Below are 17,478 nucleotides of genomic sequence, written 5' to 3'. Positions count from 1 at the left end.
ATAGAAGCTGTTTCATGTAAAACATTTTGGTAACATCTGATCGGATGCAACCATGCTTACATTAGACCTGACTGGTTTTGAACAAGATCCAGGAAGGTCTGTGTGTGTTTATGACATGTTTATCTGAGAAGTAATTTATAAAGTTCCTTTCAATTTTGTAGTGGTTGTGTTTTAAAGTCTCTTCTGGCTAAAGTTTTTTCCAGGATGTTTGTTAGCTGTTGCCTAAGATGATGGCATAGCATGTCCATGGGGTGATCCATCTTCTAAAGAATTTGCAGTTGGTTTAGACTGACTGACCAGGGCTTGAGAAATTGGCAAACATGAAAAATTGTAAAATTTAGTTTAAATTCTGTTTTTAACAAGTTTTAGAAATTGTTCTTCAACAGCTGGGTGGGTAATTCAGGGGACAAAGGGTATTATTACTTGATCTGCTTGGTTACAAATGAACCAGAGTCGTGTTTGAAAGTGAGCAGCTTTGACAGCACATGAAAGAGGAGGGAACACTGGCAACTGTGCCTGCATTTAGGTGTCAATGTGAAGTGCTCCTTTTCACTCTGTTTATGTATTATATGTTATTTTAAAACCCATATATTTAATCTTTTGTAAATCTGTACAGCAGTCAGTTCTGTCATGTATCAAATACCCAAAGATGCAGCACAGCTCAGCTGCAATGATCTGTCGTCGGCTAGCTCAAATTACAGCTTTTCATTCCTGGATAAGCCCCTGATACCTTTTTATGTGCAATATAAGCAGTCAATGATAACTGAGAATTAGGAACAACAGAAAGGGTGTTTCATGTTGTGGCAGATGGGAGTGATTTATTAATTGGCCTCTAATTTAGTTGCCAGGTATAAAACAAAAGTGACTGTTACAGTGAATTGAGGTGTTCATGGAGTATTGTGCAGATTAGTGGAAGCCATAAATAGACAGTACAGGAACAAATTACAGGGGTTTTTAAATGAGTTTTTTTTAAGAGCTATATTTTGATAATTTTTAATAGTCTAAAAATCTGTTCCCTCAATAAACTTAATATTTTTTTAAAATATGAGCTGTGCCCATGGCTAAGAAAAATCTGAAACTTGTTTAAAAGCAGACAAAAGAATTTAACAGGGTAGTATGTTTACTCTGCCCTAGGATGTATGTTTTATCCTTAAGCTTGAACTTTGTGAGCTATAGAAATTATGAACCATCTCTGGAGCAAGCCCTTTGTTTGAAATTGATTGAATTCCAGCAGGGTATTTTGTCAACGGATTTTCTTCCCTGCCCCTGGAAATCAAATACACCTTTGTGATTTTCTACTTGTATTTCCTGACCCTCTACTTCCCTTCCCTAAAAAAAAAAGAAAAAGGAAGGTGGCAGGGGAGGGAGGGGAAAGAAAGAAAGATAGAGAAAATGCTAGTGTTAGGAGTCAACAGCTGACCAGCCAGTCAGGTTGAGCAGTAACAGCACTACCCAAAGATGAAAAAGAAGCAGCATCTGTCTGCAGTCTGCTTAGAAATAGTTCAAATTTCTGCTTCCTAGTGATGAGCACTTGAGGACTTATTTCTCTCCTCATCCAAGACAGAGGTGAAATACTGAGTTATGGTAAGATAGTGAGAGTCCCAGGCATTTGCAAAGGCCACCCCTGCTGTCCCAGAGCCTGGCTGTACCAGATTCAGAAATGAAAAATCCGCCATAAAATTGTCTTGTATAGGGTCAAGCTTTCTGCTTTTTCTCATCTTCGTGGTCCCGATCATCTCTCTGTATTTTTTTCTGCCTCTTTTCTTCCTTATTTAATAAGATTAGCTTTTGTCTCTTCTCTTACCCACTTAGGTTGTGGTAATTTTCCTCCTGTAAAACAATTACCTAAAGTGCTACATGCCTTTACCAGAAGCCCTAGCAAAAGAGGGTGTGTAAGGAATGTGCTTGACGAGTGTTCCTTTTGCTTTGCAGTCGATTCCGGCGTGGACGCGCTGGCGGTGCTTATGGCGAGCGGCAGCGCGACGGACGTCGTGAACCGCAACAGCCCCGCCACCCCGCCCAACACCCTGAACCTGCGCTCCTCCCACAACGAGCTCCTGAATGCAGAAATCAGGCACTCGGAGACCAAGAACAGCACTCCTCCCAAATGCAGGAAAAAGTACGCGCTCACTAACATTCAGACAGCCATGGGTCTTTCCGATCCGGCAGTTCAGCCCCTTCTGGGGAACGGCTCTGCCAATATAAAGCTGGTGAAGAATGGAGAAAACCAGCTCAGGAAAGCTGCCGAGCAGGGACAGCAGGATCCCAACAAAAACCTCGGTACCACTGCAGGCGTAAATGTAACTTCTGAGAAGTTTGAAAGCAATGAGCCAATCCTGCAGGATTCCTCTGGCTGTGAAATATTACCCTCGCAGCCGAGAAGGACCAAGAGCTTCCTGAATTACTATGCAGATCTAGAGACATCAGCTCGAGATCTGGAGCAGGGTTTTGTTGGGATGGAAGATAAGTCTGCGCAAAGCAACAGCCAGGCTTCTACCGTTATTGTCAATGGGGAAGTCCTGCCACGGAAACAGAACAAGATGCCAAGCCCAGAGGATGGCCAGGTTGCCACAGTGTCATCAAGCCCTGAGACAAAGAAGGATCACCCAAAAACTGGGGCCAAAACAGACTGTGCCCTCCACAGGATTCAAAACCTGGCCCCAAGTGATGAGGACTCCAGCTGGACTACCCTGTCCCAGGACAGCGCCTCGCCGAGCTCGCCCGATGAAACAGGTACACAAACAAAGGCTCCTGACAGCCACTGCTTGAGAAAGGGATTGCTTAGCTTTCCTCAGCTGGTGCCAGGAAGGACAGAGGTGGTTTTGCAGCTTCACTGGGGAAGTGGACTGAATCAAAATGCAAGCACTGGCCTTGCACACAGCTGCTTGTCTGCTCGGAATGCTTGGAAGCTTCCTGGTTGATTGTAGCAGCTTTAAGAAAGGCACCAGCAGATGGCCTATACAGGGTCCTAGAAATATGCTGACTGCACCTCTTGCTACTTTATAAATAATTGCTCTTCAATAATCAGTGGGTGCGTGTTGTGAGAAGAGCATGGTTGTTGAGAGATGCTGAACTACTGATAGCTACCTTCACACAACAAAAAAGCTTTTCTGAATGATGATTTTTAGGTTCAGTGAAAATTTTTATTTTTGTAATTGACAACTTTGTAAGTGTGTCATTTGATGATGCTCCCTCCCTATGTGCCAACATGGGTAAAGAGAAGTCCTCCCAGCTGAGGAGCCATGCAGTGAGCCCTGGTGGTGTCATCCTGGAGGTCTGTGGGTTTGGGCATGGACAGTGCTCTTCACTGCCACTGCATCTGGGGTAGGAGGAGAGCATCATGTGGGGTCTTCACAGTTCAGTGCTCCCAAGCCTTGCATTTATGCTCCAATAATAGATGTTAGGGCCCAAAGAAAGAAAGACATTTATCTAGGGGAAAAAATATGCAGTAGAGTTTTAGTCATATGACTTGTGGGAAGTGAAGAAAACCTGCAGTATTGAGAACAGTTCATCCATAAAAGAATGCAGTCCAGCAGATACCTGGGGAATTGATAATGTTCAGTCTAGAGATTGTATTTAGCATTTCAGTTTATACAGAAATATGATAGAAATATGGTTTTCCTGAGAAGACGCTGTTGAAAATAACAATATGCTTCTTTTAGGTCTTCTGAATTGTTTTGTCTTGCTCTTCCCACTCTTAACAATATTTCATGATTTAAGTCCTGGAAATCTGAATGTTGTTTTGTGAGGTATTTTTGTTGGTTTGTTTTCATATGTTTTCTTTTGGAGTTGTGCAACTCAAAAATCCTGAAAGCTTTATTCTTAATGGATTGCTCTCAGAATGCATAATTGTTTGGATAAAATCCTCCTGAAGTCTCCTTAGGGTAGGATACTTCTATGTGTGGTCGAAGAAAAAGGTGTTTTCAAGAGCCTTGACCTTCTCTCTGAGTGATGAGGTAAAAAATAAATACAACTCAATTTAAAGATACAAAACAACTGATTTATTTAAACAAATGTTAATGTTGATAAACAGATATGATAGAATCCATTAATAACGGGCACTGAACACCAGAAGCACAGCACAGTGTAAGAAATATGTTTGGAGGAAACTCTTCTTCTCCAGGGAAATTAGCTGTATGTGTATCTACACAGACCTCAACTTTCAGATAATTTTATTAGTGCTTTCAGCTATCTAACCTTCTTTCTGAGATTTAGTACTCAAAAAAAAAAAAAAAAAAAAAGAGTCAGCAGTGATTTTAGAAGCAGCAAAAACCTGTAGTCAGCAAAGCAGTGGGATGTCATCGAGATCTTAGCACATGCCAAGCCCTAATGGGTTTTCAGGCAGCCTTCCTAGAGACAGGCAGTGACTTGCCACCAGAGCTGATTGACACCCAGCACTGCAGGCAGTCCCCCAAACAAGGAATCTGCCTCCCTTGGCCTCAGGCACTGCATCTCCCCTGGGACCTGCTCTATCTATCCAGCTGCATCCTCTGTCATTTGGAGGGTCTCACGAATAGCCACACACCAGCTCCAGGTGCTTTTAATACTGCAAATGGACCAGAACTGGGTTTACATCATGGGGAGTGCTCCTTCCTTCTCTCTCAAGAAACTTTCTTAGTCTGGCTTTCAAAGGAAACTCATCTTGTGTTATTACACTATCTACCTAGTCCTTCTCTCTCTCTCTGTGTATTCATCAGTTTCACCTGGATACATTGGTATGTATTCATTGTATGAATCTTTGTGGTGCAAGCAGCAGCAAAGCACATGGCCCAGAGCTCAAATCTAGGAGAGAATTAAAGTGATGTTTTCTGTTTGTGGCTTGCTTTTTTTTTGTTTTTGTTTGTTTGCTTCTTTGGTTTTGTTTATTTGTTTTTTTGATTAAGAAGCTCCCTAGAAGGCAGGCACATTTCTTAATTTTTGTATCACCTGAAAAACTATTTCAGTGGAAAGTTATTCCACCATAGTAAAGTGCAGTGCTCTGTGTAATAATCTCTAATGAATTAGAAATAGGGATTCTTCAGGAAATAAAAAGAATTCTCTTTGTCTCCAAACCAACAAGAAAATTGGAATTTGCTTTTGCTTTCTCTTTTAATTTAAATACCCCCCCCTCCTTCTAGAGCCAGGAATAGCCCCATAATTAGGAAGTTCCTGAGATGTGGGACACATGATGCTAGAGAGCCACAGGTGTTGCTTGCTCTATGCCAGCTGCCCTTCTTGCTCTCTTTGGGGTTGTGGCAGGATGTGCAGGGGCAGCAGCCTCCTCTGGCTCCCCGGTCTCTCAGCCTTTGGCTCACATGGTGCCTTGTCTCTCCCTAGTTGAAATCAAAGGGGTATTAAATCCACAAGTGTCCTTTCTCAGGAGCACTGCTGCTGTGTGCAACTGCAGTATGCCAGTGCCTGTCTGCTGCTGGTCTCTGAGCAGAGAGCAGAGGGCAGTTTAACAGCTGGTTACAGATAAACCAGTTCCCTCCTGTGCAGAAAGGGCAGCTGGGAGAGCGGCCCTTGGGGATCAGGAGTGCTGCTCTTGCAAAGAGAGCCCAGTGCTCTGAAAGAACAGCATGGCTGGGGAGAATAACCCTCCTAATACAATAAAAATTACAGTAAATCATGAGCTTGTCGGAAAGACTTATAGCAGTGGTCAATTCTGTCTCTGATTTTAACCGGCATCTTTGACCAAATTAAAATGGATGTCCTCTTAAAAGCACGATTCTTCCTTTGCAGTACCTATCTGATACAGACAAGAAGTCTGTTACTTGCTCAGAACACATTTTCTGTGTTCCTGAGTGGGGAAAAAGATTTATGTACTAAAAATACATTCAGTTACATTGTGGATTAACACAAGTCCTACATAACTGGACAGAGAACCACCTATACAGTTGTAGGGCTCTAAGTAAACACCCAATTTTCAGATTTTTGGGAATAAGAGTCTCTGGTTCACAACTGCTGTGCATCTCCTAAAGGCTGGCAAATTTTAATACTGGGATGTTATATTTTTTTAATCCTGCATGTTACTGATAACCATATCTCAAGAACAGTACGTGTTTTATAGTCTCAGGCTTGGCCATTTTGCTGACTGCTTATGAAATAAGAAAGGTGACTACTGCTCTATATCCCTAGTGTGTGTGTAGGTAACATTCTGCATGTGAAGTTACTAACTGCATGTTTGTCTCTTATTTAGCCATCCATATAAGAAGATTTTAGGGTCAGTATAAAAGAAATAAAACTTCAAGGGCGGCCATGGTTATACAATGTTCACAGTATCATGGTCTACTGGTAGAAGGCTATAAAATAAATTGAACTTGAAAGATGATCCTCTCAAGTACACATTGCCACTATCGATTGCACAGGGAGGCTGCTTGCTCTGTTTAGGCAGTCAGGTTGGTTTTATTCTGTGATTCTCAGTGGAGCTACCTAAATCCTTATCTTGGATGTTTGAGTGCTCTGACTTGAAATTCCACAATTAAGAGTAATAATCAGCAGCCTTTTGATGTGAGGTAGATAACAAAAACGGGTGTGTAAAAGTGAATTAACATGCTTAAATTCAAGAATGGGAGAATAGATAGCTTTATTTAGCAGTGATCAATATCCTCTTCCAAACTGTTTGCAATTACCAAAATTTGGGACTACAGGAGAGGTTTTCCCTAATGTGTTACAGTTCCAGTTTCATACTTAACTGTTTGCCAAAAAGATAATGATTTTTCAGTTCGTCAGAGCCATTCGATTTCCTCTCTAGAGTGAGCTTGGTTCAACTGCCCACCTGGTGTCCCTTGAGATGTCTGGTGGTGTCCAAGACAGGCAGCAGAGAAGAGGCAAGAGCTAGGACTTGCATTTTGAGAAACAATCACAGGCTGAGCAGGATGCACATTAGGTAACACTCACAGATTAATTAACCAGCTGAGTAGAGTTTGAAACACCTGCCCTGTAGTGCAGAAATGAAATTTGTTCATTTACTGTGTCTGTTTTAAAAATAGCTGCCTGTTTATCTCTGCTGTATTGTTCCAAAAGGATCTAGGATGGTTTGTCATATTCTCTGTAAAAACAGCTCTCTCCTAGTGTGACATCTTTCCCTGGGTGCCCTGGGTCTGAGGGAGATTGAGTTTGAAGACAGCTGCCTTGTGGTGGCTGTGCTGTGACTACTAAAGCATTGCTGTGGCTAGCTCTGTCCTTTAGCTACAAGTAGTGTCAAATGTGGCCCAGTATTAACTGACACAGCTTCATTGATTTTGACCTTAGTCCAGCTGAACTTCTGGCCACTTGATGGGAGTCTGATCACTGGGTTGTTTTGCCCTTGAGATTTCGTTTCTTGTTTGGTGTTTGTCTTTTCAGGGACACTTCCCATGCTACCTTGGTAAAGCACATAATTCCTAATCCAGAAAATATCATAGTGCTGCTTTGTACAAGTGCAGTACTATGATTTTGAGAGTGTTAAAAATGAATATTTTGCTATTCAGTAAAATGTGTAGTTGTGGGATAAACAAATGCCTGCAGGGCCTGCACCTGGAACATATGGAATACCTCCATGGGAAAGCAAAAGGTGGCAATGGGGAGTAGAGGTGGTGCCAACACAACACAGAGAAGTAAATGCCAGCCTCATGCTACTGCCTGAGTGGTTCACAAGATGCCCAGAGCACTGCACATTTCCCTTAACTCCACAATGCACTTTACATGAGTGTGTAATGTTAAGAGATATTAGGACATGCTTTTTGTGTGCTGTGGCAAAGTGGAAAACTCTTCTGAGCATCTGTAGGGCAGACTCAAGTTTCAGAAGTGGTAAATAACTTAATCATGTCAGGTACTTAACTTGACAAACTATTTTTGGAAACTTTCCAAGCTTCTGTAGTTTAGGGATAGAAGTGTGTAGTTCTGGATGCTGCATGTCCTCCCTCAGGTTAAATGAATCTTGCTGGAAAAGCTCTTCTATGCCTAGGATTTTCAGACACAGGACCAAGCAAAGAGGAAGGGAAAGACAAATCACAGAAGAAAAAACAGAGAAGGTAATGGGAAAAAGTCAGGATCCTGATTTCAGAGGGATGATAATGGCGGAAGTTGTGCAGAAGAAGAGCCACAGTAAGCTGATACCAGACAAAGCACCTCTCCTTAAAAAAAAAAAAATAAAAAAAACCAAACCAAAAAAACTTTCCAGTTCATAAAGCTGTTCAAGTAATAAAAAATTATGGCCAAAATCGATCCAGTAAACCTCTGCCTCAGCACTTCTGAATGCTGCATAGAAGTCAGGCCAAACTTCAATCCACCTGATTGATGCTTTGAAATGGGTATTGATATCTCTGGGGAAGGGAAGGAAGAAACAGTGTTACCTTTGGGAGGACGCTTAATGTGCAGGCTTCTGTTTGTTCAGGCAAGCTGAGAACAAGGTTATATTCTTCTAGGTGGGGTCTGTGTGCTCTGAAGCTCTTTGCAGCCTGTTTGGGTGCTTGTTTGTTATCTTCTAGGCTCCTGTATGTCAGCTGCAGGAGGTGTGGTAGAGAAATGGTATGGCCACTCAGCAGAATGAGTCTCTAGTCTTTGCAGTGGACCTTGAGCTCTCTAAGGACCTTGCAGATGCTGGGGTAGCAGCCATTCACCAGGTGCACAAGCTGGGGATGGCCAGCACAGTTTGGGGGTTTCCTGCTCAGAAGATATTTCTGCCTCTTTGCACTCTGCAGAGGGGAAATGCAAAGCCTGGGCCCCTGTGGTTGTTGCTGTGAGCACCTGCTGTGATCCCAGCGGTGGTGAGCTGGCCTCCCTCCTGCTCTCAGAGAAGAAAGCTGATTGGGCAACATGTGAGTTGTGAAGTGGGGAGGATAGGCTGGAAGATGGGAGCATGACCTGGAGGAAGAATGCATTGGAGGGGGAAGCAAAAGGAGAGTGAATAATATGCAGCTGTGGAGATAAATAAGGACTTGGCACCAACTGCAGGAGAGCTGGAAGCAAGCAGGGATGTTTGTAGACAGTAGGTTAGGCAAGCAAGACTAGTGCAAAGGCCATGACAGTAAATCAGATGGACTAAGTTTGACAGTAGAAATGAGTATTGGGGATTTTGCCCTTTCTGGGATGTTATTTCACAGAAGTTCTGAAAACTCAAAGAACACAAAAATGGGGAGCTCTGAGTTATTTAATACTGAAGTACTGCTAAGAGAAAGTCAGATCCTAGTTCAAGCCCCTGTGGAAGGATATGTCTGTACAGTGAAGGACATAGACAGAAATTTCTGGATATACAGAAACCTATAGCATGTACCACCAAGACATGGGGTAGATGGTGCTGCCAGCAGCTGTGGGTTTGTTGCTGTTGCATCAGGAGAAGGTGGGTAGATTCAGAGCAGTACTGAGCATCTCCATGGGCCAGAAGAGGTGTTGTGTGATATGACCTGGCATGCTGCAGAGACCTTGCTCTGACCTCAGTCCTGGCTTGGGAGTGGATGTCTGGTCCCTGCCTGAAGGGACATGAAGCCTTTTTTAAGCAATCCCATGAAAGCACATGTGTTTGCTGTTAAGACTCAATTGCTTCATACTGAGAGCCCCTGGGTACTCAGGATTAGGCCCTAAATGTCCAATATCTGGATGCCACAGAGCTCAAGATAATGACATTAAGTCGGCTCCTTGCAGTGTCTGGATCTGGTTTTGTAAACCCCAGCAGTGTGTGTCCTTCGGCTTGCATCGTAGATTCCTCCATGATCCTTTGGTGATGAGAAATCATTGGAGAGAGAGGAGAGGACAACTCCAAATATAAAGCATATATTTTTGTTTCCTGCTTATAATGTCTCTGAGACATTTTAATCCTTTTTTTATATGGTGGTGTATTATAGGGATTGTTTTTTAACTGCTATTTGTTATGTTGATTATTTTATGTGTATATAATTTGATACACTGGACTGATTTATTACATATTAAGACTACTTCAAGGCTTTAGCTTGAAAATCATTCTCAGAACTCTTCAATGAAACTGTTCCTTAATAAAACTATTTAATCCTAAACAACAACACAATGTAACTAAACACATTTTTTGTGGTTTTGATTGCTTTTGAATTGAGATTCTGCAGAGCTCAAAGTAAATTTTAAACCCTGCATCAGTTATATTAACTCAGACATTGCAGGGCACTGAGAGAGGAGTAGCATTGTCATGATCCACAAGTCAGAGCTTTAACTTTGTAGAGCACATTTTTGTTTGCACATAACTAAAAAAATACTCCAAATCAAAGGTTATGGCTTTTACTTCTTGGAAGTGGATTTTGGGCACTTCTCTGAACCTGAGAAGTTTTTAGTAAGGAACAGAGGACCCCATCCCTCCTCCCCTACTCAACATGAAAGCCAAAGGCACAACTCAAATTGGCCAAATTAATTATTAAATTAGAATACATTCCCATTCAGACCTTAATTTAATTTTACTTGTACTCTGTAAGAAAGAGACAGTTAAGTTATCCTGGTCATTTTGTCTGACATGATTCTTGGCTTTGCTTAAATTATTGATTATAGCAAGGGGAGGGACTTTGCAATGAGAACAGCGCTCTCACTAATAGAAGCCTTTCACTAAATCAATTTCTACCATTCCTGCAATGCACCTTCAGGAAGTCAGAGGCTTACAGCCTTAAGAAGAATTTTGTCTTCGAAGCGTGGATCTTTGCTTTACATTTTTTTATACTTCTCCTGTTTATACAGGCAGCAGAAGAGAAAAAAATCAACGTAAATATATTTTCGGAGGCTGATCTGCAGGATGAGGGGCTGTTCTGGTTCAAAGTTGAACTGATTAAATCTTGATTTGATTGTCATCTAAAAGCTTGTGGGCTGAAAGTATTGTTTCAAAAGCTTGTCTCCTAAGCAGAGTCAGTCAGAAAATTCATCAATGTCTTGCAAGCTGGAATGCATTCAGTGGAGGATGCAGTATATGCACACACTGCTGAAATCCATGTATAGCCATCTCTCTTATTTTTTCTTGGCTTATTAGAAAATGTAGTCATTTATATGGTCAACATGTGGTGTTTTCTCTGTTACATTTACTGGCAGTTGAATGGGGGTGGTCTCTTCCCTCCCATCCAAAGTACCATTCCTCGTTCGACTAATTAAGTGAGTGTCTGTTTAAACACAGCAGTGTATTTTCTTATATTTGAATTGGAGATGCTACACAGAAGGAGAATATGAAGCTGTTGGGACATGTGTATAGCAAACTTAAAGGATGCTGGTGACAGATCAGTACATGTTGAACTATACAGGAGCATCTAGTAACTGTAAGTAACACTTCTATTGTACTTTATCCTAGCACTGGTCAACAGTGTCACTTTGGCCTGGATGCTGAATGCAATTATTTTATCTGTTATTAAAAATTCTGCTCAGTGGAAAATCAGCTGGTATCTGACAGTTTAGGTTGCAGCAGTATCTTCCTGAATGTTCATTATTTCAGTAGTGAATTGACAAGTGATGTTTTATATTTGTGATCCATAGAGCTTGAAGATCTTTACATAAATTTAAAATACATTAAAAACCAGACTTCCCATTTCTCCTTTATACGTGACAAATTCTTCCCCTGTATTTTTCTCGTAGTCAAAGGGAAGAAAAAATATCTCTAAACAGTGTAATAGTGGTACCCCTAGTCATTCCCTAAAGTTCAAGGTAAAGAAACTTTTGCAGTACTGAGTGTGGGTTTGGGAGTTAGAAAGGTGAGACAGTTTATAGCCAGTATTGAATTGAGAGCTGTCAAAGAATGTTGAGTAATATCTTGGATTTTTTTTGTCCTTCTTGACAGTTCTAGATAAATCAATTTGTTGAGATAGAAAAAGGATGTCTTATTAGAAAGCTGATTCACACAAAACCTTTACACAATTTTTTCTCTTCTTTACAGGGGAACTGTAATTAAACAGCACAACTGTATTTGCTTCTTAGAGAAACAAACTAATAATAAGAAGCAGTTTGGTTTGGCTTTTGTAAAATTATTTGTAATTTAGTTCACTTTTTTCTTTTGTGGGTAAATTAGCATTGTTTGTCACACTCCAGCTCTAGCAGAATTTCAAGATAATATTTGGTTTTAAATTACCGTATTATTCTTTTGTGCTTAACTAGAACAAAATAATGAGTCTCCCATTTTTGCCCATGGAAGCTGTCAGTGGATCAACTAAGGAACTTTGTCGTCTCCTGGCTGATTTAATTTCCTTTGGTTAATTGTGCTGAAACATAACCAATGCTTTTTGTTACAAAGATATCTGAAAAGTAGGAAGATGACGTCAGAACAACAGGGATTTCAGGGCTAAGCTTCCACTGGCATGGAAGAGGAAGTTTATTTCATTTTTCTTACAGGATTGTTTTTTTTCCCGCTAAAATGGGTGTGTTAGGCTTTGTAAAATTATATTGCCTATGTGTATTCAGGAAATAAGACTTTTATGCAACATCAAAATTAATGTATGATCATTAATAGAAGATTTGTTTTCCCTAGTTCTCCTGATTTCATGTCACAGGTAAATTCTCTCTTTCAGAACTATACTCCAGATTTCAGTACTTTGAATATACCAAACTCCTATTACTTAAGATTTTCTAATCCTCCAATTACTTCACAGGGAAAATGCAGCATCTTAAAATAAACTGCCTTAGGAATAGGGTGACAGTGGAAGTTTCCCCATTCTCTGTTCTTCCCAGTGGCTTCTGTCCACATCCACTTGAAGTTTTGAAAAGCTGGTCCAGAAGATAGTGGGGCATGGTCCAGTGTACTCAACACTTCCCAGAGGAAATCACCTTTTTTTGTGGATAAGTCTCTCTGGCTTGAGGGAGCCTGTTGTTAACCTGGGACAAACTTTAGCTGTTCCGAGATGAAGCCAATTGAGTAGTGATGCTGCTTAGTTGTGGTTTTCCAGGAATGATGCAGAAGGGTGGATTCTCTCTCTGCCAGAAGTAAGTGGAGATTTTATCTATGTGTTCAACCAATGTTTGAGGTTCACTACTTCCAAATTTTGTTGACATCAGTACAAAACTGTCAGACAGTATTTAAGCAAAAACACAGGCAAAATGTACTGATTTAAAAGTTGCTCTCCTGGCAGACCACACTTTAAAAATACTGTAATAATAATTACTGGTTCTATTTTAAGTATTGAAGTGTACAACTAAACTTTATTGTGGTTGGAGGAATATGTGTATTATTTGCATAGTAGACCTCTTTTGTTTTCCTCTGCAAACCACCCCATCTGCAGACAGGGCAAATGGATAGATCAAGTATTGGAAGTAGAAGGGAGGAGAGGGAGTTTTCACATGTTGCTCCTTTATTAGTAACACATTTAATTTTACATCCTCATTTTCCTTGCACAGGAATACTTACAGATGTGATGATATGATACTTATGATATGCATTTATCAAGGCTAAAGCAGAGATTAGTATCTTCTTCAATATATGCCAGTAAACCAACTAAAAACAAAAGGAAAACAAACATAAATTGTTCTTGGAACCAATACACCTTGTCACCAAATGGGAGTTTAAAAACAATGTGTATTCAAAAGCAAGAATAAATTTCAGGTCATTGTTTATCTTCTTAGGTTACACTTCCATTTTAGTTCAGTTTTTTCAGTTCTTACCTTTTTTTGAGTTGGAAACATGGGAGATTCTGTGTGTTGTAATGAGAGGTTTTTTGAATATTTGTTGATTTGTTGGGTTTTTTTAAGTGGACAAGCTGCAATTTTACCATTGATTCCAGGAGTTAGGGAGTTTAAAAGTTCCAGATATCACAAGACACAAAGTCATAAAAGTTTCTGTCAAAAATGCTGAAAACAAGTGTGAGTTCACAAGAGTAGTGTTTCATTTCTTCAGTATTTTAAAACTAAACTTTTTTTATAGGAATGAACCTTGCAGCTTGAATTCTGCAGAAATGAGCAAATCAACTACCTCATTTGGTAAACACTAAAGCTCTTTTGGTGGGATGTAGTTTTATGACTTGCTGAGGGGTAAGGTGGTGGTCAAAGTTTAAAAGAGAGAGAAAACTCGTTTTTCCTTGTGGTAACATTACTGCAAAAGGGTCAGTGTAAAGGCCACCAGATTGGGTTATTTTGACTTTTGGTTTATTGCTTTCCAGGTGCTATGTCAGAATTGTGTGTTTGCCTGGCCACAGTTCTATCTGGGCTAATTCTATTTTCAGGTGGCAGGATTCACTGAGAATTTGTTATCAGTGCATAAACTGAATTTCTGGCTAGGATCTTGCTTACAGTATGTTGCTGTCATCTCTCCTTTCTACTTCCAAAATTTCTTGGACTGCAAATTATATCAGGACAGCAAGACTGTAAACACTTTTTGACATAAGAGCTTTTCTGAACTGTAGTAATTGTCATGTGTAAAGCATGTAGTGTAAGCAGTGCTAATTACCTCTCCACATCAGTGTCTCTGCACTAATCACCAGACAGATCTGCTGTTAGTTCACTGCTCCTCAGTAGTTCAACTATGTTCCCCTTTCCTTATTCATACAGGTATTTAAGACCAACTGTTCTGTTTGCCTGTAAGTAAATTTGTGTTTGTGAAATGGTGATGCATAATTTGATATAAAAGTAGTAAAATCTTCCTTTTGGATGCATGTTAATATAAGTTGGAAGGGGACGAGTGTGAAAAGATAATAATATTCAGTCCCATAACTCCTGTGTTTCTATTGTCATATGAGATTATTCTGCATCCTAGGGTAGGAAAGTACCTTTGTATTTATGAAAATAAATTTATTGTGTATTTTCCTTCTAGGAATATATATCTATATTTTTATATAAATCCCTTAGAGGAAGCTTGAAAATAATGGTTTGAGAATTCTTACATTAGATGAGGCTTTTTAATCTGATCCAGTATAAGTGCTGTGGTAACTTTGATCAAAGTCCTTCAATAATGTTAGTTCCACTATTTCCAATATAAACTAATAGAGTAAATGGAAGGCAGAGCTTTTACAAGGGTTACAGTTCCATGTTGTATATAACCAAATGGCCCCATATAGCAGACCTTAGGCTCATGAAGTTCTTTATGGGTTGCTTCTCTGACAGGGATCAGTAGCAGAAACTTATGGCTTCACTAAAAACAAAAACAGGGCTAGCATAGAGTGGTCCTCCCCCTATTAAATCTTTTTCACTTTCAGTAATTGATAGCTTCAGGACTTTCAGACTTGGTTTGTCATTCATGTTATTTTCTTTAATTGCCCTTGATAGACTTTTCTAACATGAATTTGTTTAATATTTTTTTTTCTCATTTGTATTTCTGGCATCCACAACATCCTGTGACCGTGAGCTCCATAATCAAATTTTGTATTATATGAAAAAGTATTTCCTTTTGTTATAAAATTGCTCTCTGATAATTTCATTAGATGCCTCTTGCTCTTCTGTTTTAGGAAGCAGTAAATAACAGTGAATGATGATTTCCTTTCCATCCTTGCCTTCTTCCCACTATTCATGATTTTACAGATTTCTCTGACATCCTCCCCTCCTCCCTGTCATTTATTCTCTAAGATGGAGAGCCCTACTTTACGTCTCTTTCTGCAGAGAGATTGTTATCTGTCTGTCTTCTCTAATTCTGCTACATCCATTTTTATAGTAGGGCACATGAAGTGCATGCACTAGTCCTGGATAGTTCAATCCTACATTAAAACTGTATATGTGGAAACTTTTATCCTGATCTTGGGGTAATTTTTTCAACTGCCAAGTGAGTACTGAAATGCTACCTTAAAAAAACTTTGCGACCTTGATCCTTGCCGAGCGCCAAAAGATAATGTGCCTGCCATTGTATATGAGCATTTGAAGTAGCAGAAGTGTAACATTAAAGGAACTTGTAAGAAATTGATAAAAAAAGAGGAGGTGGGTGTCTTTGTGCATTGAAGAAAACGAGAAGGTGAAAGTTGTGCATTGAAAAACAGGCTCTTGAAACTGTGTGTGTATTAATCCTTTGGGATCTATCTGCACTCTTTTGTTTTTGCTCAGCAGCAAAGGTGAATAGAAATCCAGAAAGGGTACCCTTCTCGTTCTACATAACTGGTTTTCCAGCTTTCCAAAGCCACCTGCAGTCCTCTGGCGTGTCCACAAATTATAAGGTTTCCACCAAAGGTTAGCTACTGTTTTCTGCTGGGGGCAAGAATCATTCTTTTGCTTGTGCATCTCTTGTTTTACTGCTTGTGAAACATATGATAACAATCACATACGAGTTGAATTGTATGTCTGTGCCATTGGGCAACTTCACTTGCTTTTAATTAGCCAGTCATATGCACTGTTTGTGCAAGTGAGAGACTGAGATTTTTAACACCAGGAGGTCTTCTCCACAGTGCTTATAGAGCTCAGTGGCTTGCAGTTTATCATACACTGGAGATTTTGTCTATTGTTTTCCTGTGCTTTGGCATATTTTTATTCTTACCAAGCAGGTGTTTGTGTTTAAGGGTATTCTATCTCAGGGTTCGCAATAAAAAAAACTTCTCAAGTTGTGCTCTGGACATATGCATCTTTAAGGGAACTTTATCCTCATTTTCAAAGCATCCATTTTGCTAATGGGCTTTGAATTCAAGGTGGTACTAATTGCAAGTGAAATTGTGCTGCGGTTCTGTGGAATTTTAAAATGAATCCATTCGATTTTCTCTTTCAAATGTTGTCTGGCATAGGACTCTAGTTATTGTGTGTTGGGTTTGTTCCTGGCTACTGTTTGCTAACATATGCTTCCCAGGGTGATTTAGGCCACAGTTATTTTTTTCTGAATTTTCTTCTAATTCTTGCTAGTGCTTTTATCAGAGATACCATTTGTATCTCCTTAAATGCAGATTTTTAAGTCTAGCTTCAGTTACGTATATGAATCCACTTAGTGAAGAAACCAGAATTTTAGTGCTGGAGTGCCATGAAGTAGATATGAGAATGAAAATACTGGCATTTCTAATCCTAGATGGATGCTTTCAAAGATGATTAACATCTTTGAGATTTCTTAACACCAGAAGGTATTTGGACAGTATGACGAAAAATTTAATAGATAATTGATATACCAATGTAGTGATGTGAAATACTTGAATAAACTGCAGGGCTGAGAGACCCCTGTGTGCTGTCAGCATGCTTCCCTCTCCCATGGCAGGTGAGACACAGCCAGCTCCTGTGGAGCTTCCATCTGCTGTCAGAAGCCGCCATTCATGAAGCCTTGTACAGCCTCTTGTAGATGCTGTACATTGCACTTCATGTATGGCTCTGTGCATTGTGCAGGAAAAGACTTCGTTCAGCTGAAGCAAAATTACTTTTGAAAAGGTTAAAGTTGTTTGGTTGTTGGCTTTCTTTTTTATAAAAAGTCTCAACGTTTGAAGGCTGGGAGGTGAAGCTTGAGTTCACTGTCTTACAAGCCCTCAGCATGGGCTGAGGTGCCCAAGGTGCCCAAGCTTCCCCCTCAGTGTCTCTCACTTCAGGCAGGCCATGGGGCCAATGTGCTGCTTCCTAGGCTTGTGCAAAACTTCATGCTTATGCATCTCTAAGTGGATTTTCACCATAATAAATTTTCCCATCCCTTCAGTTGTGCAGCAACATGAAGTT

The 17,478-nt window shown here is 40.1% G+C and overlaps 1 protein-coding gene across 15 annotated transcripts in view; it reads left to right on the top strand.

Moving 5' to 3' along the window:
* The window catches only part of APBB2 (amyloid beta precursor protein binding family B member 2), a 165,861-nt gene that overhangs the window by 77,720 nt on the left and 70,663 nt on the right, over nt 1–17,478 (top strand). For all 15 annotated transcript variants that reach the window (XM_038136347.1, XM_038136357.1, XM_038136346.1 and 12 more), the window contains one exon: nt 1,933–2,733. In XM_038136347.1, the coding sequence (XP_037992275.1) occupies nt 1,933–2,733 (801 nt within the window). The remainder of the gene's footprint in view (nt 1–1,932; nt 2,734–17,478) is intronic.

This window comes from Motacilla alba, chromosome 4, assembly GCF_015832195.1.
Source record: "Motacilla alba alba isolate MOTALB_02 chromosome 4, Motacilla_alba_V1.0_pri, whole genome shotgun sequence".
NCBI classification, from domain to species: domain Eukaryota; kingdom Metazoa; phylum Chordata; class Aves; order Passeriformes; family Motacillidae; genus Motacilla; species Motacilla alba.
This window is presented reverse-complemented; position numbering and strand designations above follow the sequence as displayed.